Source organism: Crotalus tigris, unplaced genomic scaffold (assembly GCF_016545835.1).
Source record: "Crotalus tigris isolate CLP2741 ecotype Arizona unplaced genomic scaffold, ASM1654583v1 scf7180000023720.1715460, whole genome shotgun sequence".
NCBI lineage: Eukaryota > Metazoa > Chordata > Lepidosauria > Squamata > Viperidae > Crotalus > Crotalus tigris.
Genome location: NW_024100139.1, coordinates 322,839 through 345,546, shown reverse-complemented (window position 1 = coordinate 345,546; position 22,708 = coordinate 322,839). Strand labels below are relative to the sequence as shown.

Genomic DNA, 22,708 nt, shown 5'->3' with positions numbered 1-22,708 from the left:
AGAGTGGAATCATAGCATTTGGGAGGATGGGATGGGGGAGAGAAACTAGATTAAAGTTACACCGGGGGTGGGGGGGGGATGAGAGGGAATGCTCCAAAGACAACTCAACACTTGCCAGAATTGTCACGACCAGGGGAAGCACTTGCCTGAAAGTAAAATCTTCTCAGAACGCCTGGCAGAGCAGGTGACCTAGGTTACCTGCTCAACCTGTCCCATAACCAAAAAGCAGGTTGACCAAAGATCAATCCGTAAAGGTGAGTCTCCTCATTCAGGGGAGAAAAGAAGTACCGTGTGTTCAGCTACAAATGTTCTAGCGGATGTCTACCCAACCCCCACCTCCACACCCGTGAATCCTTCCAGCAAGGTTGCTCAGTGGCCGCTTTCCTTTCCAGGCAACCTTTGGATCGCGTGTCTCTCCTCCCGCCCCTTTGGACTCCATCTTGCTCGTCACAGGAATCACTGCCCCCAAGATCCAGGTTCTGCTTCAAGACCTTCTGGACAGGAAAGGTGCCTGTTGCTGGCCCACAGCTGGCCAAGACCCAAAGTTCTGCTGAGGGGGATGCAAACTCTCCCTTAATTGTACCTGCTGCTCCTTAAGAAGCCATTATTTTCCTTAAATACGGAGAAGCCAGGACTGACTCCACATTCGGCCCAACTCCTCGTCCCTGGCTTGCAGGCCACTGTGCTTGCTGTCTTTTTTCACAACCTGCAAAGGCAGAATAGGGTTGGAATGAAGACGCCAAAGGCCACTAAGATTGGGAACATGAGGCTGCTGTTGTCCGAGGCATAGGGGTTTGGTGTGCGGGGGCCTGACTGGACCCGGTTCTTATTGGCCTGCTTTTTAGGGCTGGACCCGTCTTCGTACTCCTCTTCATCTTCCTCCTCCTCTTTCTTCTCCAGGCCTGGGTGAGGCTGAAGCTTTGGAACATCTGTAGAAAGAAGAAAAACAATGTCTACACCATGGTGTAAAGTAGAGAGACTGCAGGGAGGCAAGGAGCATTTTCCTAAATCCTAAAACCAGGAATAGGCATCCTTGGCTCTTTTATGACTCGTGGACTTCAACTCCCAGAATTCCTGAGCCAGCCACGCTGAGGGGAAAGGGAGAGGTTTCCAAGGTGAGCCATGCTGGCTCAGGAATTCTGGGAGTTGAAGTCCACGAGTCATAAAAGAGCCAAGGTTGTCTACCCCTGCCCTAAACCATTACGATTCAAAGCTGTAGGTAAGATGCTTAATGCACATACAAAACCTTATCCAGGCCAATGTAGAATCACACCAAGGCTACACATGAACATGTTGGCCTCTCCATAAGATGCAACAGGTTAGCATTTTCAGCCCATTACAAACTCCCCATTTTTTTTTTTCCCTGGAGGGCAAGACTGGGGCAGCAGCCCAGGGCATAGAGAAACCTGACCCCATGTGGCCCTATTCCCTCCCATTTCCTGTGGATGTTCCCAACAGTCAAGTGGGCTGACACAGGTCAGAACAGTCAGAGTACTGCAGCCAGACCCCTGCCCACGCGATCTCCTCTACAATCCAAAATAGATCAGCCAATTGGGAATGACACCACGACCCCCAGATGGCAACCCCCAACTTCCCTGCTCCAGAAGTTCTCTGGCTCAGCATGGCGACACATTCAGTTTGTCTACAGACTGTTGTCTCCTGCAGCCGGGCTTGACCGCAGCTGGAGAAACTTAGTAAAACTGTTGCAGGTAAGGTAAGAGGAGTTCCTTTCTGCTCAACTGGACTGAGAATACGGGGTTACATCCACCTCTTCAGCCAGAAGGCTTGAGACATTTTCCTTACTCCTGTGGGAAAACCCTTCCTTAGGTTTTCAGCACTGGCTGAGCCTAGTTTACTAAACAGTTACTAAGAAGAAGAAAAAAACCTTTCCACTGGCCGGAAACACAGGCAAAAGGAAGAACAACACGTAGCACCTACAAAGGAAAAGTTAATGTTTAAACCCTTAAAACCTCCTAGAACCATTTCTGATGCTATTTTTTTGTTTAGCAGTGCGGGACTCTGTCAATGCTGCTAACATCGGATGTTCTTGCTTGACAATATCTAAAGATGCAGACATTTCCTATTTAACCTGTGTATTACTTTTAGAGTTAAAAGAGATGGTGTTGGAGGGGAAGAATGTGCTGGGGACTAGTTAGCCATAACAATATCTCAGTAGGGTATTCTTCAAGGTTAGTTGTAATAAGAGGAGGTAACCAGAGGGAAAGTTCACACTTCAAACTAATTGGAGAATGTGATTAATGACTGTTAAATGAAGGAGTGAGTTATGCTTTGGTTCTGTGTGTTAGGGGAGGAGAATTCAGATTTTGGCTTCTCTATGTACGTGCTGAAGCTTCGCTGCAAATTAAAGGTTCTTTGAGGTAAAACAATGCCTCAAGGTTCTTTGAACAGCTTCTTCTTTCGGAACCATGACAGACTAATTCCTACCTTCTGGGGACCCTGAAGGTATTGAAAGATAACTCCAGTTACTGTTATCAGAATTGTATTGTCACTCAGCCCACACTTGGGCCCGCTTTGCTCTCTAGGGGGTGGGGGTGGAGGGGAGAGACCAATAATTACTATTGGTAGCAATATGAAAATAATTCAATCCTTAAGTTTTAATCACCATATGAAGACATTACTTCATCTTTTCTTTTTCAGAACAGAGACTCTCAAAAACAAGTAACAATGACCAACCTGTCTCTTAAAATCAGGTTTTCCATTTAGACAATATTATTTCTCTGCTGCGCTCCAGGCTTGACAGAACTAAAAGCCCTTCCTGAGGTGACAAATCCTACGTTTTAACCAACTGAGTTCAATATCACCTTCAGCTCCTTAAATTATGATAGTGCTGGGTGATCTAAGCTGCCCTTTGGACAGGATCGCTGTCCTTCGCCTGGGTGTTCAAAGAGGAAAAGGGGAGACAAAGGAATTACTCACCATCCGCTGTTCCTGCCAGGACATACAGCGCACAGATTTTTGGATTATCATAGTACCCCTGTGGGAAGCAACAGAGAGTTGAATTCCTTCGTTATCATTTGCTTCTTTGGAAGAGCCCATTTCTAACAACTGTTCAGGTTCGGGGTTGCCCCTTATGGCAGCTCTGGAGAAAAAGTCCCCAGCTTAGGCTCTCAGTGGTTGTTGCCAGCCCACACAGTTGCCCAGAAGTGAGCAACTGTGGAAGAAAGTGAATTGGGATTCCCACCCAGCTGCCTGTTGCACTTTTTTAAGTACATGCTGCTGGACTGCAAGACGATCCAACCGGTCAATCCTGGAGGAGATCAACCCCGACTGCTCTTTAGAAGGCCAGATCCTGAAGTTGAAACTCAAGTCCTTTGGCCACCTAATGAGAAGGAAGGACTCCCTGGAGAAGAGCCTGATGTTGGGAAAGATGGAGGGCAAGAGAAGAAGGGGACGAGAGAGAAGGAGGGGGCTGGATGGAATCACGGAAGCAGTAGGCATGAGCTTCTATGGACTCCAGAAGATGGTAGAGGACAGGAAGGCCTGGAGGAACGTTGTCCATGGGGTCGCGATGGGTCGGACACGACTTCGCAATAAATAACAAGTCCTTGACTTACAACCATTTGTTTAGTGACCATTTGAAGTTACAATGGCACCAATGGTGGGATTCAGCCGGTTCGCACCAGTTTGGCAGAACCGGTAGCTAATTCTTTGGTGCCCAGGCCCAGAATGGACTTCCTGAAGCGGCATCCACACAGAGAACCGGTTGTTCACATATTTGATGGCAGTGAAAAAAGTAACTTATGACCGGTATATGCACGCTGAGAACGTCTGCACCAGAGACAACTTCCTTGTGTGTCCAACCGCTTTTGGCCAACAAAGAACCCTATTCTGTTGTATTCTATTTTCACACTTACCACAACTGCGGCATCCCCGTGGCCAGGTGGTCAAAATCCAGGCGCTTGGCAATTGGCATGCATCCATGGCAGCCACACAGTCCCAGGGTCATATGATCATCACTTCCAACCTTCCCATCCAAGAAAGTCAATGGGGGGGGGGAAGCCTGATTTGCTTAATGACCAAATGATTCACTTAACAACTCTGGCAAAAAGTTTGTAAAATGGGACAAAACACACTTTCTGTTGCTTCGCCACAGAAACTTTGGGCTCAGCTGTGGCCATAAACCGAGGAACACCTGTACTAAACTGACCTCCCAGGCTTCCCTCAGGCCAAGCCCGCAAATATTTCACCCTCCATGGAGTGAGATTCAGGCTGGATGTGCGTTTAGCTGTCCCGTTAGTGCAAAATAAATAAGTAAAATTGATGCACCCAAGCAAACCCCACTGTTTTATTAAAAGAGCTGCAGTCTGCTTTTCAACTGGATGATTATCAAGAAAACTGACAATATATCATGACCTTCATGTGTGCGTGTGCTCGTCCACGTTCATCCACATACCCAGGAGACCATAATGTCTTGGCCATCCCAGGAACAAAGTTAGTCTTAATGCAGCTTTGCCATCTCAGTAGACTTAACAGAGATGGGTGTTCTTTGGGCCAACAGACGAAGGCCAACGGTAGCCTTTGTATGGGACAGAGGGTGCAACTTCTCGTCTGATGTCACTGGCCAAAACATGCTGCCCTTGGCTCGGCAGTTCCAAGGCAAGCCTTGGAAGGTGTAATTCTGTCAGACCTGGTTGAAGGTTCTTTTACTAAAGGATACTGGTTGCAGCAAAGTCAGGCTAGAACCAAGTTTCCCGTGCGTCTCCCCCCCCCCATGACCAGTCCGTCTTCAGCCTGGGTGTTTTGAGAAGTCTGAGATGTTCGGGTTAATCCACATTCTTTCTCAGAGTGCCTGGCCTTGGGTGCCAACACAAACTGGTCTGAGCTTTTCTGTTCTTCGTCAAGCTGTCATCCCCCACTTCCTAATTCCACATACACGTACCTGTTTATTGCCCATTTGTTCCCCCCCCCCCCCATGGCCTGCCTCCTTCCTAGCCTTTGAAGGTAGGATGAATCTGTGAAGACACACATCAGGGCTGCCATTCTGCTTCTAGTTTTGCATCACATCTTGCCAGCCTGACATTAGTGTGTGTGTGTGTGGGGGGAGAGATTGGAATGCGGGTGGACAAAGACAAGGGGGGGTTGGGATGAAGCCACGCCAGCCCTGACAGTGAGTTGCACCCATCCAGCACAAGGTTAGCCAAAAGAATTTGGAGATGGAGAAGGCTGAACACAGGATCCATTTCCTAAACAATCTGAGAACTTCTAATTGGACACGGATTGATAACAGGGAGTGGCCAGGGAAAAATGGAACTTAACTGCATCTTTTTTGTGCCAAGCCTCTGCCTTGCTAGGTCTGTAATCGCAAAGAAATACTCCTGGCTCATTGTTTTTCCAAGAATATACTTTACTAAGAATAAAGTTGGCATGGCTTCATTCAACCCCCCCTTGTCTTGTCCACCCACATTCCAATCTCTCCCCCCCTCCCACCAATGTCAGGCTGGCAAGAGGTGATGCAAAGCTAGAAGCAGAATGGCAGCCCTGATGTGTGTCTTCACAGATTTTGTCAAGTCCGCCATTTTTGGTTGGTGCCTCACTGGCATCCTACCTTCAAAGGCTAGGAGGGAGGTGGGCCATGGGAGGGGGGGAAACAAGTGGGCAATAAACAGGTATGTTTATAGGAATTAACTTAAATGGGATGGATGACAACACCATATTTTGGAAGTGGAGTGCCCAAAATATTTTGGAAGCACAAGTGATGGGTCACCATCAAACCTGCCTAGAGATGATTATATTAGGACCACATATCTTATATTATTTGATTAGGAGAGAGAAGACGCTTGAGACTTTGAATCTGAATTTGGAAGAATCGCTGATAAAACATTCAACCTCCAAAAAGTTTTGAATTATTTTAAAAACCGAGTATGAATGGTCTGAAAAATCCCAGTCCTGACACAGCCGAGGAGCAGGACGACCAGTGACAGCAGACGCGCATCATTAAGGCACCCATGTCTACAAAGACGCTTGTTCCGCCCTTCCCAAAAGGAACAGTAGCAGCTCATGGCTGAAGAAAACCCTGTACAGGTAGTCCTTGACTTACGACCACAATTGAGCCAAAATTTATGTTGCTAAGTGAGAAATTTGTTAAGTGAGTTTCACCCCATTCATTTTACAACTTTTCTTGCCACATTTGTTAAGTGAATCGCTGCAGTTGTTATGTCAGCACCACGGTGGTTAAGCGAACCTGCCTTTGCTTGTCAGAAGGTGATCACGTGACCCCAGGACACTGCAACCATCATAGATAGGAGTCAACTGTGAGGCATCCGAATGTACATCATGTGACCCACGTGGGGTCATAAGTACGAAAAATGGTCCCAAGTTACTTTTTTCGGTGCTTTTAAAATTTCAAGCAGTCACTAAGCCAGTGGTTCTCAACCTGTGGGTTGGGACCCCATTTGTGGTCGAACGACCATTTCACAGGGGTTGCCAAACAACGTAGTCCACCATTTCCCCCCCCCTTTTCCTTAGCTGTGCTACTCTCTTTTGTTCTATTGGCTTTTGAAAGCCAATAGAATAGACTCTCTTGAATTCTTTCAAAAGCCAATAAGAATTGTCCAGGCTGTCTCTGCCCTGTTGAGTCTGCCAAAAGTCCCAGTCTGCAAACGGTGCTGCTGCACCAGTTGAGCAGTCCTTGACTTATGACCGGTTGAGTAGTCCTCGACTTACGACCGGTTGGGGGTCGCGGCATTAAAAAGGTTGAGAACCACTGCACTAAGCGAATCGTAAGTGGAGGACTCCCTGCACCGCTTTCCTGCTCTAAGCACCCCTCCTTCTTGAGGCAAGGCTGGCCCCTGAGTGAAACAGACAGGCAGTTCCTTAGGCTCCTCTGCCTGCCCAGGAGAGTGGCACGGCCCATCTCCCAAAGGGGGAAAAAGCGCTTAGCACATTTTGCTTCACGGCAGCTGGTTTTCTTTTTTTACCTTGACAAACTCAATGTTCAGCTTTCCTGTGAAGGTAGAAACCTCTCCTTGTACACTCAGCTTCCCCTTCTTGATGCTGATGGGGATAATCTCATCGTGGGCAGTGCTGTGTCCCACTCTGTCAAAGATGTCCAAGTCCTTCACCACCATGTGGCCGTTCAAACGCACGTCAAAAACCTGCGAGTTGAAAAGAAGACAGAATTGCTGTCAGCATGTAGGAAAACAGGCCCGGCCCGGCCCAGGCAAGTTTTCAAGCTACTCAAAATTCTCCTTGTGAAGAACAGAACAGCCACCCATCTACACTCCTTGAGGAGGAATCCTGCGTAACTCGGTTGTTTTCAATAAATGTTGCACCAATAGAAATATTATTTTATTAATGCTGTGCCTCATCTTGAGATGATGCCAACATCTGGAGCGGCTTATTGGACAAAACGGTATACCCAATCACTGGTAAAATAAAGCAGACAAATTACCTTTAGATAGACGGTCAAAACTAATGTTTAAGGTTGTTCCCCCTCCACAGTCCTGGGGAAAACGTCAAGGATGGTAGCCCAATTCACACCCCTTGGGATGCACCCTTCAGCTCCACCAACCTTTAGCTCAGGGATGTCAAACTGCTGGCCCGGGGGCCAGATGCGTCATGCTGAAACCACGCCAACCCCAGCTCCGTCAACGGGGGAAAAGTCGCCATACGTCATGACATGTCACGTGACATTGCCAAGTTTGACACCCGTTTTAGCTGATGCCTTTCATGTGGCGCTTTTGTTCATTCACAAAAAGGCCCAACTGCTGCTAGGAACCCCTCCCAGGAGCACTTTTTCTTTTTACCTTCTGCTGCGATTGTGCAAAATAGACTTCAGCAAACTTCAGCACAAGGACGTAGTCGCCCTCTTCCTTGATTGGGACCTCGTAGCCAAAGGTTTCCTCATTGTAGCGTTCCGTTTGGTAGAGAATCTGATCCTCGGGGTTGGATCGCAAGATTGGCAATTTCATGCCATAGTCGGAAGCTGTATTGCAATAAATAAATATTTTTTTCTCAGCATAATGTCGTTTACCTTTGCCCCTGTGGATGCGGCGCCTACATTTAAGGGTTTAGCTTCCCCTTCCCTCCATTTCTTCTTCTCCTAGACCAGGGGTAGGCAACCTTGGCTCTTTTATGACTGGTGGACTTCAACTCCCAGAATTCCTGAGCTAGCCATGCTGAGGGGGAAGGGAGAGGTTTCCAAGCTGAGCCATGCTGGCTCAGGAATTCTGGGAGTTGAAGTCCACGAGTCATAAAAGAGCCAGGGTTGCCTACCCTTGGTCTAGGAGGCTCACAGCTTAGAACAGGAGGATTTAGGTCAGGGGTAGGCAACCTTGGCTCTTTTATGACTTGTGGACTTCAACTCCCAGAATTCCTGAGCCAGCATGGCTCAGCTTGGAAACCTCTCCCTTTCCCCTCAGCATGGCTGGCTCAGGAATTCTGGGACTTGAAGTCCACCAGTCATAAAAGAGCCAAGGTTGCCTACCCCTGTCCTAGACCTCAAGGCATGGATGTTGAACCTTTCGGCTTGCCTGGGCCGCATTAAGCCTCTTAGGCTGCATACAGTGTAAACTATACAGTACAGTTAATGTATATAAACAGCAAACTTCCTTTTTACTTTTTTTATACAATCTCACGGAGCCGCATTACTAGCTGTTCAGGGCTTCATGCGACCTGTAGGCTGCACTCCTCTGCAAAGCTTAAGGAAACGATACACGCACAGAGGCTACCAATACACAGAGCGAACCTGAAAGCCCTCTGCAGGCTCAAACTAAGCGGGCCACAAGGTATCCCGAGAGTTCTGCCAGCGACATTTGGTTTACGTTGGCTCAGAATCTACTGGCCTATTTCCCAGTGCTATGTGGCAGATCAACAACAAGGACTTTTGGTAGCTTAACAAAAACAGAGGAGCCGTTTTCTTCCCCCCTAAATTAAGCTGCTAAATCAAGAACTCTTTGACAAGGCCAGGAAGTGATTGGTGGGGAGGGAGCTTCAGACTCTGGTGCAGTACTGAAAACACAATCCCGTGCTGAGTACATCTTCAGCTGCATCTTTCTCAGGGACGCTATGTCCACGTTTGTGAGCTACCACTTTCCCCCAGAATTCAGCTGGTGAATCTTGGAATGGTAACCAAGAAATAAGAAGCTTTCGGCTTCATCTCTGGATGTAAGGACCCACCCCACTTTGCATCTTAAGAAGACAGAACTCTTGGAATAATTCTTCCAACAGGCATCCTTTATTAAGAGAAAATGGTTGCAGGCGTTCTAGACAGGATTTGGGGTCCAAGCTCTCTCATCCAAGGTTTTAAGGGGTTCCCCAGTAGCCTCACCCAATCACCCCCCTCTTCCAGCGACAGTCTCAGGCATTACACTCCCACCCCCTTTTCCTTACTGCCGGCTGGGTGGAGACTTCAGAGAGAACTACATGAAGGTAATAGCCCCTTTGTTATGGTTAGTCCTTTGGCGATATCCACATCCAGTCCCTTTGAAGTATACTGAAGGAAGTGAGGGCCATAAAGCCCCTTTGTTCACCCCCTTCCCTTCATCGTATGGCAGAATCCAGAGAAGGCAGAAATGGGGTTTTCTATAGTTGATAACTAGAGATGAAATATAATTGGATTCTGACACTGGATAAGAGGCAGCTACACTTCTCTCTGCAATGCAAAGCATTCTGCTTACAAAACTAAGATCCTGAATTAGTAATACAGGCAGTCTTTGAGTTACGACCAATCACTGTTCAAAGTTATGACGGGCATCCCTAGAGATACTTACAAGCCAGATTTGAAGTTCCGACACCTGCAGTCACATAACGCTATTCTGGGTGCTCAGCCACCCCCACCCCCCCGCATTCACAGCCCTCCCGTGGTCACCTCACTGCGATTTAGGTTTTATGCTGATACTCAGCATTATTTCTGGCTTCCGGCAAACAAAGTCCATGGCAGACAATGGATTTGCTTAATGTCCATAGGTCTGCTTAATGAATGCAATGATTCTCTTAATGACCGCTGCAAAAAAGATCGTAAAATCGGGCAGTCACATAGTGACCCACTAATGATTGGCAAGATTTATGACTGTCATTCATATGGTCATTAAGTCAAGTACTACCTGTACATTAGTAGCAGACTATATATTTTCAAACCACTTTGATACTGTAATTCCCTTCATTAGGTTATTTTCATGGTGTTTATGTTATGTTTTCTTATGGTTTATGCCAGTGATGGCGAACCTTTTAGAGACCGAGTGCCCAAAACCCACTTATGCATCGTCGGGTGCTGGGTGGGTGTGGCCCATTGGGTGGGTGTGGCTGCGGTGGTAACGGCAGACTGGGTGGGACTAAAAAGTTCAATCAATCCCAACTTTGCAAGATTTTTTTTTTCCCGCGAGAAGTTGAAATTGATTGATTGAACCTTTTTTTTTTTTGCACACCGCGGCGGAGACCTAAAGTGAAAAGGTTTTATAAAATCCAGCTGAAGGCCTAGGATTGGGGCAATGGCACATGTGCTCACAGAGAGGGCTCTGAGTGCCGCCTCTGGCACCCGCGCCATAGGTTCGCCACCACTGGTTTATGCATTCCATGGTTTAAATTCTAAGATGAGAACTTCTCAAGAGTTCTTTTGGCAGATGGACAGAGCAGATCTGCAAGGAAGCCTAAGTGCCATTTTACACAGCTGATTTCTGCTGTGTCCTTGGGTAGCTCTCCTCCCTCTTTTGTTCTGCATGTGGGAGGGAGGAGAAAGGAGCCACAAAATAAACAAAAGGAACTTCAGCCACCCATAGCCCAGAAGACAATGCTTGAAGAAATAATATTAAGACTGTGTAAAGGTTATGACTTTTATGACAAAATGTCTAACCTCAGCCTTATTACAGCCAAGCAGAAGCCTTCCATTAGCTATTTTTGGCATAAAAACCGTGGCAACTCCTGTGAGAAATGATAAGTACATTCAGTGACTCAATGACAGAAGTTGTGTCTCCTTTCCATGGACTCCTGCTAAAGGCAAATCATTCCATGTAGGCCCCCATTTGGGAATGCTTAGCCCTCCTCCCTGAAAGAGCCCAGAATAAAGTCAAGGCAAAATTCAAGAAGGCACTAAGCAAAAGTGGAGTTCCTCTGTGTAAACTCTTAAGCAAGCCCTTTCCAGACACAGGGCTTTTTCCATGTAAGCGCGGGGGAGTTTCCTTCCATTTTCCAACTTTTTTTTTTTAAAAAAGTCTACAATTTAGCCATTCAAAGTTTAGAAACACAGCAAGGAGTTTTTTTCCCAGTAAGAACCAGCTGAAAAGAGAACCGGACAATCACAAGCCACAAACCAGCCAGAAGCCCTGAAGCTAAATACTTCCTCAAAGCAGCCAAAGAGAAGGCATGCAGGGAAAGATATCTCCCTGTACCCCAGCACCCCCTCCTGCTCTTACAGACAGCAAAGGGTGAAAGACTCCGCGCTCAGAGGAGGCACAAAACCTTATTCTCCTTCTTTCAGAAGCAAATGTGGATTAACTTGAAGACCACAAGCGAAAAAGAACTCCACTAAAACACACACCGAAGATTAAAGAAAAAGGAGACGCAGGATATTTACAAATATGGGATGTATTTCGTCAAAGGCTGGAAAAACGGGGTAGGAGTTTAATGTGCATTGTCAAGTAAAATAAATGGACCCAGACAACGCGTTGTTTACCAAGCATTTATGAATTGTAAATGTAAAAAGCTAATAAAATGTTATATAAAAAAGAGTAGCCACACCCTATAATCCAGTGGTTCTCAACCTTTTTAATGCCGCGACCCCCAACTGGTTGTAAGTCGAGGACTACTCAACTGGTGCAGCACCGTTTGCAGAATGGGACTTTTGGCGGGCTCAGCAGGGCAGAGACAGCCTGGACAATTCCTATTGGCTTTGAAAGCCAATAGAATAAAAGGGAGTAGCACAGCTAAGGAAAAGGGGAAAAAATGGCGGACTGCGTTGTTTGGCGACCCCCGTGAAATGGTCGTTCGACCCCAAATGGGGTCCCGACCCACAGGTTGAGAACCACTGCTATAATCCATCTAGCAACTTAGAAGGTTATAACTTTAGCTGGGCAAGATTCTGTCTATGAGGCATAGGCAAATAAAGGATTAGATTCAATTGGGAAAGAAAAAAAAAACTCTGCTGAAACAGCCGTTCCATCATTGGGCTACCTATGTTGATTGTGTTTATACTCCTCTCAAAATACTGTGGCGCTCACAAGGGAGCTAGAGTTGTGTTGTGTTGTATTTGACTGCGCAAATGTCTGAAACTATATCATGTAGTCCTTGACTCGCAATCATTGGAAGTTACAACGGCACTGAGAAAAGTGACTTACAACTCGGTCCTCGCACTTACAACCGTTGCGGCATCCCTGTGGTCGCAAAATTCAGGCACCTGGCGACTGTCCTGTATTTAGGCTGGCTGCCGTGTCCCAGGGCCCCGTGAATGACACCTGTGACTTTTCCAGCTAGCAAAGAGGGAAGCCAGTTTTGCTTAACAATCTGCGTGGTTCACTTATCCAGCGATCTGCATAACCTGGGCAAAACAGAAAGGTTGAAAAATCAGACCTGGCTCACTTAACAACCTTTCGGCTTAACCATGGAAATACTGGTCCCCATTTTGTGGCCGTCAGCTGAGGACCAGCCGTAGGGCTAGATCGTGGGGGTGTCATTTGGAGAGGCCCTGTCAGAGCTGCCACCCGAGGCTTGAACTTGGCATTTGCTGTCAGCCAGCCATGAACTAGGGGAGGGAGGCAGCCGGACCGGGGTGTGTGTGTGTGTGTTACTGACTCATCATACCTTCCAGAGACAAAGATCTAAGGCAGAGGTCTGCAACCTTGACAACTTTAAGACTTGTGGACTTCAGCTCCCAGAATTCGTCAGCCAGCTATGCTGGCTGAGGAATTCTGGGAACTGAAGTCCACAAGTCTTAAAGAGTTGCAGACCCCTGGTCTGAGCCTGGGCATGGGATGCAGCAGCTCACCAACCAGCCCGCCATTGAAGAGACAATTATTTCAAATATAACTGGACAATCAGGACCAGGGGAGGGGAGGAGCTGGTCAGGGGAAGTTAACTGAGAAATTTTAGCCCATGAAGTTCAGTTCTGGCTTTGCTATACCGTAATCCAGTTGGCTTTTAGGTAGGTATACCTTTCACTACAAATGGAGTTTCTTAGCTAAAGGGCCAAGTCAGGGCAGGTCTGACAGACACCTGCTTCAATTTAGTTGTAGAACCTGGATATCCTTATTCAGGGCAAAGTCATTCCGATTCCAGGAAAGAAAACGTCACTCCTAGGCACCAATAAGAGAAGTTATTTAGCACTGAAGTCAGTGCACTCCCGGCCTGCTCGAGCAACACAATCCCAGACTGCAATGGAAGTGCAAATGGCTGATGAGCACCTTTGTTTGAAGGACGGCTACGGGACTTTCATCTCATTACAATATCAGTTGATAACAGAGCATTTCCCATTAACCATGAAGCAGAGCTCTGCTTTGATCTACAAAGCCACTCTTCCTTCTCACACACGTATCATGAGAACATCTCTTCAAAGACAATGCAGCTTTTATAAGACACGGAGGTCCGTCAGCCAAAAGCAATAGCTGGTTTATATTTATATTTAAGCATCCATCATTGGAAGATCAACAGCTTTAGCAACTCATCACCGAAGGTTCTCTCGCCCACTGTAGAGCACGCAACACTCTCTATTCAAGAAGTTGCACAACTGGATCTGAAGAATAGATAATTACTAGGAGTTAAGCTTGCCTGGACCTTCCTGGAGCCAAAAATTCTCAGTACTGCAGCACGCTACAGATTAAAAACAAAGTGTACTGCAAGCATAAAGTCCCCAGTTAAGAGAAAGGGTTATTCTACTCGTTTGGCAGATTCAGCCCTGGGATCCTCCTATGATCCTGAGGGTCCTCTGTCTGCCTGGCTTTTGCCATGAGAGGAATTGCAGATTCTCAGTGCGCTTGCCAAGACTCAGAAAAATCTGCCTAGAAACTCTTGCAAATAAATGGCTCTGGAAATATCTGAAAGCAGGGAACCCTCTCATCTGTGATTCTGAATGCCTACATCTCTACCCACAAGGCAGAAAGACATCCAATCTAATGGAGGAGGAAGCTGATGTAAATCATTATGAAGTGTGATGACTCTCCCTGAAGGCTTCCCCAGATACCTCTTCAGATGTAAAGTCGGGGGAGGATGAATCAGTTCCTGGCACATCAGGAGGGGAGTTGGTCAAGGGCTCTGAGCAATTGTCTGAGAGTGATTTGGCTGAAGCACAGCTGCAGCAAGACAGCCCTGAGGCTTCAGGTGGGGAAAGCATGCAGCTGCATCCGGTCAGGGATGAGAAAGAGGAACTGCCTTCTGCACCTGATCCAAGAAACATAGGGCAGAGAAAAGCCAGGCGCAGAGAAGGTCAGTCAGATTACTCACGGGGAGAAAGCCTCGCCCTTCTTGATGGGCTGCTTCAGAAGCTGGCTATTTAGCCCAGCAGACAGATAGAGGCGATGCTGGGAATGTGTTCACCTCCTAGCTGTGTGTTTCCTGGTGGTTGTGATTCCTGCCTTGCTTTGGAATGGACACTGTGCCTTGACTCAGATCGTGCCTTGTGAACTCTGGACTTCTCTTGCCTCATGAACCCTCTTTTATTGTGGATTTAATTTTGCCTGGTGGGTTTATCTTGCTTGGGAAATTTTCAAGTGCCTTGTGGACTCATTGGCCATTTCTCTGTGGACTAGCACAGGCCTGCTTGTGGCTGGACTTAATTGGGACAGTTCTGGGTTTTTGGTGAAAGGAATTGCTGGGGAATATCAATAAACCCAGTAAACCACCATTATATGTGTGTGTGAGTGAGCGGAACAGCCCATGAAGTAATAAAAACTACCTGCATGGTTGAAGATGACCTCTTTATCCAATAGCTTATAGCTAAAATATTAAAACAATTTATAACAACAAAGATTAAACAACTTTTGTTGATCGTTTAGATTTGAATTGTAGAGTTCTTAACGTAAGACCTATACTTACTTTTAAAACAAGGGAAGGAAGGAAGACTGTTTACCAGTGCACAGAGTGCAGGGCATGGGAAGCAACTGTCTCCCTCCCTCTGACATGCTCAAACCTCCCCCCCCCCAAATTGTGTGTCCAGTTCTGGCACCACCACCCAAGCAGGAGGTTGACAAACTGCAGTGTGCTCGGAGGACAGCTACCAATGCGGTGAAGGCTCTGGAAACCAAACCTGGCAAAGACTGGATGAAGGGTATATTTAGCGTGCGGCATAGAAGGCTGGGGAGAGTTACAATAGCGCTGTTCAGAGATCCAAGACCAGAACCAACAGATTGAAGCGGGCAGATTCGGGTTAGATAGGATGGTAAAAGAGGTAACAGAGGAATGAGCTGCCTCATGAAATGGTGTATTCCTTTCAGTGAAAGATGTTCAAACCGCAAAACTGTATTGAATCTGTGTCAAATGCAAATAGCAGATAGCAGACTCCTATATTTGCATTTGACACAGATTCCATTTGTTTTGCCAAGAGTATACTTTACTGAAGCTTAAGTGGTTACCAAGTAGAGAAGCTGAATCTGAGGTTTTCCCGTGTAAACAATACAAAGTACATTTTCTTCTCTCCCCCCCCCATCTGAAAATGTCCAATCGGGGGGCTTGTATATTGTTCAAGAAACAGGTTCTTGGTTCCCAGCTCTGCATATCGATAGTTGACCTTGGCTGGCTGAAGCTTCTCACAAGGAGCAGCTGGGCTTCCATCGCCCCCTTCTTCCTTACAGTCCAATCCCCCCCCCTGCTAATGTCAGGCTGTCAACTCATGAAGCTTAGACAGCAGAGATACGGTCATACCATGACACACACATATAAAATAAATTTATATGACTGCCAACTCCCATAATGATATTAAAAACGAACAGTATAAAAACCCAACCCAACCAACCCCACTATATATTATTTTAGATTTAGAGTGTAATAGACACAATCATTGGCTGGTCAGGATACAATTTTAAAGCCCTCTTCCTTTCCCAACTAAACGGTGTTCTGAAATAGGCTGAGAAGACTTTTCTGGGTTTTCATTTGGAATCCAATGCAGAATGCCAACCACAAGTCCCTACTTGGCGTGTGTGCATAGCTCCAGCCTCAGACTGCAGCTTTGTCTGGGCTTCCTCTCAGAAAAGCCTTGGCCAGCCCCACAGTCAATACTGTCTCCAGTTGAGGAGTATCTGAAAGAGGAAGGGAGCTGCAAAGCTCTGCTGACAGACCTGAAGGGCCCCAAAGCCATCTCTTTATTGGCACCGAGATGGCACTGCCACAAGGAGCCTTCCCACCTGGGGGCATCTGAGGAAACATGGCCAACTCTTGGCCTGAGCACAACCCCTTCCGCACCTCCTGGTCTATCCCTGCTCTCTCCAGGGTACTTTGCACGGTCATTGCATAACAGCGCTGAAGAGTTGCCATTTCCCCCCCAATTTTACTTTCTCGCTTTCACTACTCCAGATTACAAACCAAAGAAAAGTAGCACAGAAACGCAGGAAACAAAGCAACTGAAAATTCCCTTTTCTCACACCTAGAATCCCAGAAAACACACTGGACTTCCAAACCTTGATGCTAAAATGAAGCAGAGAGTGAGAAGCAAACTAAGGGCCTGCATGGAGCTGCAGCAGTCACCTGGGAAGAGGCAACTGGTATGGACTGTAGAGTACACAACCAGATCTTCTCCCACAGCCTCCCTTTGCAAAAGCCAAACTCCTTGAGGGTTTGACTGAGACGAGACACAGACCACAGGCACAAGATGGCAGAATATTGCAGCAAGCTTGAGCCTGAAATATTTTTTATAGACTTGTGGCAAAGTCCAGATTTTGCAAGCCAAAGTTTCCCAACCTGGTAACTTTCAAATGTGCTGATGATACCTTAGAGCAGTGGTTCTTAACCTGGGCGATATTGCCCCCCAGGAGGCGATTTCATTTTTCTGGGGGGCGATGGAGTGAAAAGGGGCAACGCGGGGGCGAAGGAACAAAAAGGGAGCTATATGGGGGCGATGGAGCGAGACGTTTTGGGGACACTTTTGAGACTTTTTTTGTACAGTGAATTGCTGCATATCTGTCGTACAAAAACATCAGATTGCTCACTATTAGTGGATCGAATTGTGTTTTCAAATGTTCTTCTAGCTAGCTTCAGTACAGAATGCTGTACATATGTGAATACGCATCGCTTATCTTCGTGCTCATTACAGTTTGTTCTTATGCCCTTTTTATATTTCTTTTTGCGTCTTAAATTTCACTTGTAATTCAATCATTAAATGTTACTGTTTTTCTTTTCGGGCATTTCAATTTCTTGCAACTGAATTTTGTTTTCAGTGGTCATTACATTGAAGTGTCTTGAATAAATAAGATAATAATGAAATAAAGGTATCACAAAGTTTGGGAATAAAGTGACAGGTGGCACCAAAATTTTTCACACAGTTGAGATATGGGAAAAAGACTGGAAATAAATTATTTGCACCGATATGTCCAGATGACAATTTTAAAGAAAACAAAAAAAGTGTCTGCATAAATTGAAGAATTATTTCTTATGTTGTGACTGAGAGGGGGGGCGATGACAACTTCCTCATTGGCTCAAGGGGGTGATTCGTTCAAAAAGGTTAAGGAGTACAGCTAACATAGAGAAGACAATCTAAATACTTGTGTGAGAGCTGAACACCGGAAGAATCTTTGTTTTGACATCAAAGTGCAATTTGGGAATATGATGGCAATACAGAAAATGTGAGAAATGGAGGTTTGGTTTAATATATCTCACATATTGATTCTGAATGAGAAATCTGGGATTTGTTTAGTATAATTAAGTCTGATGATAGCTCAGTTACATGGTCAGAAAATGTCTGCAGCATGATCACAGGGGCAAGATCAGAGAATCGAAATGTTAAAGGAGCCTAAGACCACCGAATCCAACTTCCTATTCAGGACAGGAACCCAAATTAATACATCCCCAAAGACTAATGTTTGTTTCAATACAGCCAGAGAAAGGAAGCCCATCACCTTTCTTGGGCTTAACTTTACTGTCAAACTGTTACTTTTTTTCTAACATAATTCTTCCACATTCTTCCTATCATTTAAATCCATTATTTCACATCCCAGACCCTAATAAGACAAGATTGTGCTTGGTCTAGAGATGAAGGCTTCAGGCTACAAAGCAGGAGACCCTGAGTTTAAGCCCCTCCTTAGCCATGAAAGCCAACTGGGTGACTTTGGGCCAGTCCCCATCTCAGTCCAACCCACTTCACAGGGCTGTTGTTGTGGGGAAAATAGGGGAGGAAGGAATGTTGGATATATTTGCCACCTTGAGTTATCAGTAAAAATATTAAAAGCAGGATACCAACTAACCAACATGACATGATTACAGGTATTTGAAGAGGGCTCGGTCTTCTGTCTTCCCTTCTGAAAGTTAATCCTCCAAGTTCCTTCAATCTCTCATTATGGGAATTATTTATTTTCATACTATTTCTCTAATGTACCATGATAATTTTAAATTTTGCTTTTACCTTTTGGGATATCAACAATCCCAACTACGTCTGTCAACCGCAAATCTGTTAAGCGTTTGTCTTCTCTATGCAAATGGTTAATAAACTATAGTTTTTACAAACTACAGAGTCCTGGGCTGAAACTTCCAACAACCACTGAATCTACAGTGCTTCAGTTTATGCAGCAAAATCACATTCCATATCTGTAAACACCCCGGAAGACAACAGGCATCACTAAAGATTATGATCTGTTTTGCAAAACCACACAATCATACTAAGGTTTTACTCATCAAGCCTTCTTCTCCTAGCAGTGAAAGTACTACCGGACATGTGCAAGCAGGAACTGCAGCATTGTGTCAAAGTGTTGTCTCCTTCCAATATAACCCTCTAGAATTCCGTCAAACTGCTTAACAATTAACAGGCCTGGAAATGAGAATTGGGAAGACGCCGAGAGAGTTGAGCTAAACTTAGGAAGAAAACGATTGGAAGGAACCACTGGAGCACAAAGTGATGAAACTGTCAAGCAACTGTGCAATGGCTTAACATTTTCCACTTTTCCCCAGCCCAGCACAGCACAGAAAGAAAAAAAACAAAACACAATGTTCTTTCTACACAATGTAGAAACAATAAGCAGCAAAAATTATTGTAGCATTTTATAAGCAAAGAAGGTAGAAAAGAGGCAGTTTCTGGTTTACTAAAACCGCAAAGAAGTTCCTTAAAGAGGCACCTGGAACTGGTGTGGTTATTTTTTTGAGCAGAAACCACAGCTATCTCCATCAGACCTACACATATGACAGGCTGTCCCCACCCCATCCGATGTGAATCAAAAGAAGAACAGACCATATGCTCAACCTTTGCAGTTTATCATTCATAAAAGGAGAGCAGATTATGATGACTTGTCAAAAGAATTCAGAAATTCTGGTTTGTCACTGAAGCCACAAAATCCAGCCACAATAAGCCAATATTGAAAGGGAGAGAGAAAGAGATCACAAGGAGAAGTGTGGAAACCAAGATGTTGGGAAATGGTGAAAAAAACGAGAAGCGGATCAGGGAGGGCAACTCTGAAGAAAGAGGACAGGCCACTGCAGTGAGGAGAAGGGGAAGCCCAGCAAAGTCAGAACTGGGTCTATCCCCCCCCCCACATACCTTCTGTATCTCAGCTGCAAAGAATATTTCCCTGCTTAAATTGCTGCCTGCATGCAGAGGATGCATTGAAATACACACCAAGGCAGCAAGACAGAAGCCTCACGTGAGATCAAGCCATGATTTCCCTACAGCAGAAGCAGGGATAAGGAGGACAGAATCCACAAAAGGAAGGAAGAGGGCTGGGACCTACCCTATGCATAGGAGTTGTGGTCCGACACATCTGGGAGCCCCAGAGCCTAGGAATGGATGTTCTGGGTAATGAGATCTGCCTTACTCCTGGCCAATAACATCCACCTAATGCAGTGGTTCTCAACCTGTGGGTTGGGACCCCATTTGGGGTTGAACGACCATTTCACGGGGGTCGCCAAACAACGCAGTCTGCCATTTTTTTCCCCTTTTCTTTGGCCATGCCCCTGGCATCCGGTGATGTATAAGTGGTTGGGGGTCACCACAACATGGGGAACTGTATTATGGGGTCGCAGCATTAGAAAGGTTGAGAACCACTGACCTAATGCCTTGGACTCATCTACCCACGTGGGCGACCCATGCTCTTCCACACCAGCTCAGCATCCACAGCTCCAAGATCTGCAGTCGGGGCGAGGGGCTAATCCTTCACCTGAGGCGCCTCTGCCATGCATTGCTCTGGGTGCAGGCCCACCCAAAACCCAGCCTGGACCCTGGGACAGCAACAGTGCAGAGCCGGGGGGGGGGGTCCTTCTGGAGCAGCGAAGGGGGAGTGACGGGCTTCCCAGTCTACTTCCTCGGCCCCAGCTGTGGCACCTGTCACTGTGCCACAATATGGGACGCCGCCGCCCCTGCCGCCCCCTCGCCCCTCTTCCCCCAGCTTGGGGAAAGGAGGGCAGCTGCTCCCGGCTGAGCCCCTGGCAAGCAGCGCTGTCCAACTCGGAGCCCGACCCAAGGCCTCCCGGGGCCCCCGTCTCCTCTCCCCACAAAACGCGCCTCCGCAGTCCGCAGGCCCAGATAGGCTGCCTCGACACATGGCGGCTCCATCGCGGGGGCCCACGTCGCCCGGCCAGCCGCCACGACTTCCGAGGCCGACGCAGCCTCCCCCGCGCCCCCCCTCAGGTAGACCCTCCACCTGGGGCTGGGGGGCGGCCGGGGAAGGGGGGGGGGTCTCCGGCGGGGAGGCGCGCTCACCTCTTCCCACCCGTCCCTCGAGGGGGTCCTTTCGGAAGTGGATGCCGTGGACGTCCACATGGGCCTCCCCGCCCGCGTTCACGGCCCAGATCACGCTCTCGGCCAGGCTGGCCCCGGCCACGCTGCCCGGCGGCGGCAGCAGCAGCGCCAGCAGCGCCGCGGCCAAGAGCGAGGCGACGCGGAGCTGCGGCCCCCCGCCCGCGGCCCCCATCTCCGGCTCCTTCCGCGCTGCCGCCTCAGCTCGGCAACGGCTCCGCCCCGCCGTTGCCGCCGCCGCCGCCGCTGCCCCTCTCGCACATGCCTCCCGCCGCCTCAGCCGCAAGGGGGCATCCCACCGTGCTGGCCGTGCCGGCTACCCAGACGCCGGCCAATCGCCGCGCGGCTTGGCGGGGTCGCGCCGCCTCGTTGGCTGCTGGAGTCCCGCTATTTGCATATCGGCACGGCCGCCGGCCCATAGGTGCGCGGCGACGGGAGGGCAGCAAGGTACGTTGAGAGCGCAAGTAGACGAAGCCGATTGGGGGACCGTTTCGCCTATTGGCAAACGCTTCCCGCCTTTTTGGGGGCAGAGCGTGGCCGTGGACCACACCACCTGATGGGGGTGCGAATATTCCACGGCCACCTGATGGGGGTGCGAATATTCGCTTCTGTTTGGGCAGCCTCTGCTCTCTGCGGCTTATTACCACAGAGAGAAGGGAAACGGAGGAACTGCGCTGTCTCTATTTTCCCCGGCAAACGTTTCCCTACATTTCCCCCGCCGGGATATCCCCCGACCTAGTGGTAGAGCCCAAACATGGCTGTCCAATTAGAAAGCTACAGCGCGGCTCCCGAGCGCGGTGGATTATGGAGTCGTGCTGGCAGGAAACCGGAAGTTGATCCACGGGTGCTCAAAGGCCTGCTGTTGCCATGGCAACGCACGCCTGTCCTCGAGTAGCGGTCCCCTCGTGGGAACAGCACTGAGTTCGCGCTCCTGACTGAACCCGGGTTAACGGGGCATTCAAGCGAAGCATCTTATTGCTTCCCGTGACGAAGTAGCGGCTGTTTAGCCACATGGTTTATTCGCAACCATTGCCATTAAGTCTTAAATGCCCGTGGAGTTGATTTCAAATAGCTATAATTAATGTGTAAAGCAGGGGTAGTCAACCTTGGCTCTTTTATGACTCGTGGACTTCAACTCCCAGAATTCCTGAGCCAGCTAAGCTGGCTCAGGAATTCTGGGAGTTGAAGTCCACAAGTCATAAAAGAGCCAAGGTTGACTACCCCTGGTGTAAAGCAATGTTTTTTCCAACTTGGTAACTTTAGGATGTGGGGACGTCAATGTTTTGCTGTTGTAATAAGTTACTATTCATTGTGTGTCTGCACTTTGCCTAGAAATAAGAGCGTAATAAACAGAATCGCTATTGCCGCTGGCATTTGCACATGTGCAGAGTGCATTTTCTTCGCTCCTGCTCGCAGGCTCTTGGCTCCCTGCTTTTCCCCGCGTCTGGACTTCAGCGGCTGCAGCTCACAACCAGCAGCCCCGGGGATCATGGGGGAATCCAGCCCTGGTGCTTGAAGGGGTCGTTGAAAGACCATCTATTCGGGCTCATCAGGAATCCAAATTGAAGCATCCCTGAGGATTGTCATCAAACTATTCTTGCTTATTGGAGCAATGTCTTTTTTTATGGTTCAAAATCAGAATCCCTGGTTTTGTCCTTGCAATCGGCCCCCCCCGCACAGCATCCTTCAAGCATCCTTTGAAGAGGGTCGCTAAGTTGTGCTCAGAAGTTGAGGGGGATTTCATCAAAGCAGGACGGTGCCTAATGCTTGCCCTCTGTGGTTCGAAAATTACACTTTTGATGAGGCAGCTCGAAACTGCATCTGACTTTATTTTACAGCCACATCACCCTGCTGGCACAAATTGTTTACTGTTCCAAAGTCCTTTTCCTGTGGGCT

At 47.6% G+C, this 22,708-nt stretch overlaps 1 protein-coding gene across 1 annotated transcript; it reads right to left on the bottom strand.

Moving 5' to 3' along the window:
- Positions 1 to 562: 562 nt before the first annotated feature.
- MLEC (malectin) lies at positions 563 to 21,081 on the bottom strand. Its single transcript, XM_039321219.1, has 5 exons — positions 20,777 to 21,081; positions 7,767 to 7,945; positions 6,939 to 7,115; positions 2,938 to 2,995; positions 563 to 929 (listed from the first exon to the last, which is right to left on the bottom strand). Exons 1-5 carry the CDS (start codon positions 20,985 to 20,987, stop codon positions 700 to 702), a joined length of 855 nt encoding a protein of 284 aa, XP_039177153.1. The 5' UTR covers positions 20,988 to 21,081; the 3' UTR covers positions 563 to 699.
- Between the last annotated feature and the right edge of the window lie 1,627 nt (positions 21,082 to 22,708).

Bases quoted from the DNA above. Each gene is read 5' to 3' on its own strand.
- MLEC (XM_039321219.1), bottom strand. From the start codon at position 20,987: ATGGGGGCCGCGGGCGGGGGGCCGCAGCTCCGCGTCGCCTCGCTCTTG. The intron at 2,996-6,938 runs GTAAAAAAAGAA...TGCTTCCCACAG, and splicing joins TGAACATTGAGTTTGTCAAG to GGGTACTATGATAATCCAAA. The intron at 930-2,937 runs GTGAGTAATTCC...TTCTTTCTACAG, and splicing joins CCTGGCAGGAACAGCGGATG to ATGTTCCAAAGCTTCAGCCT.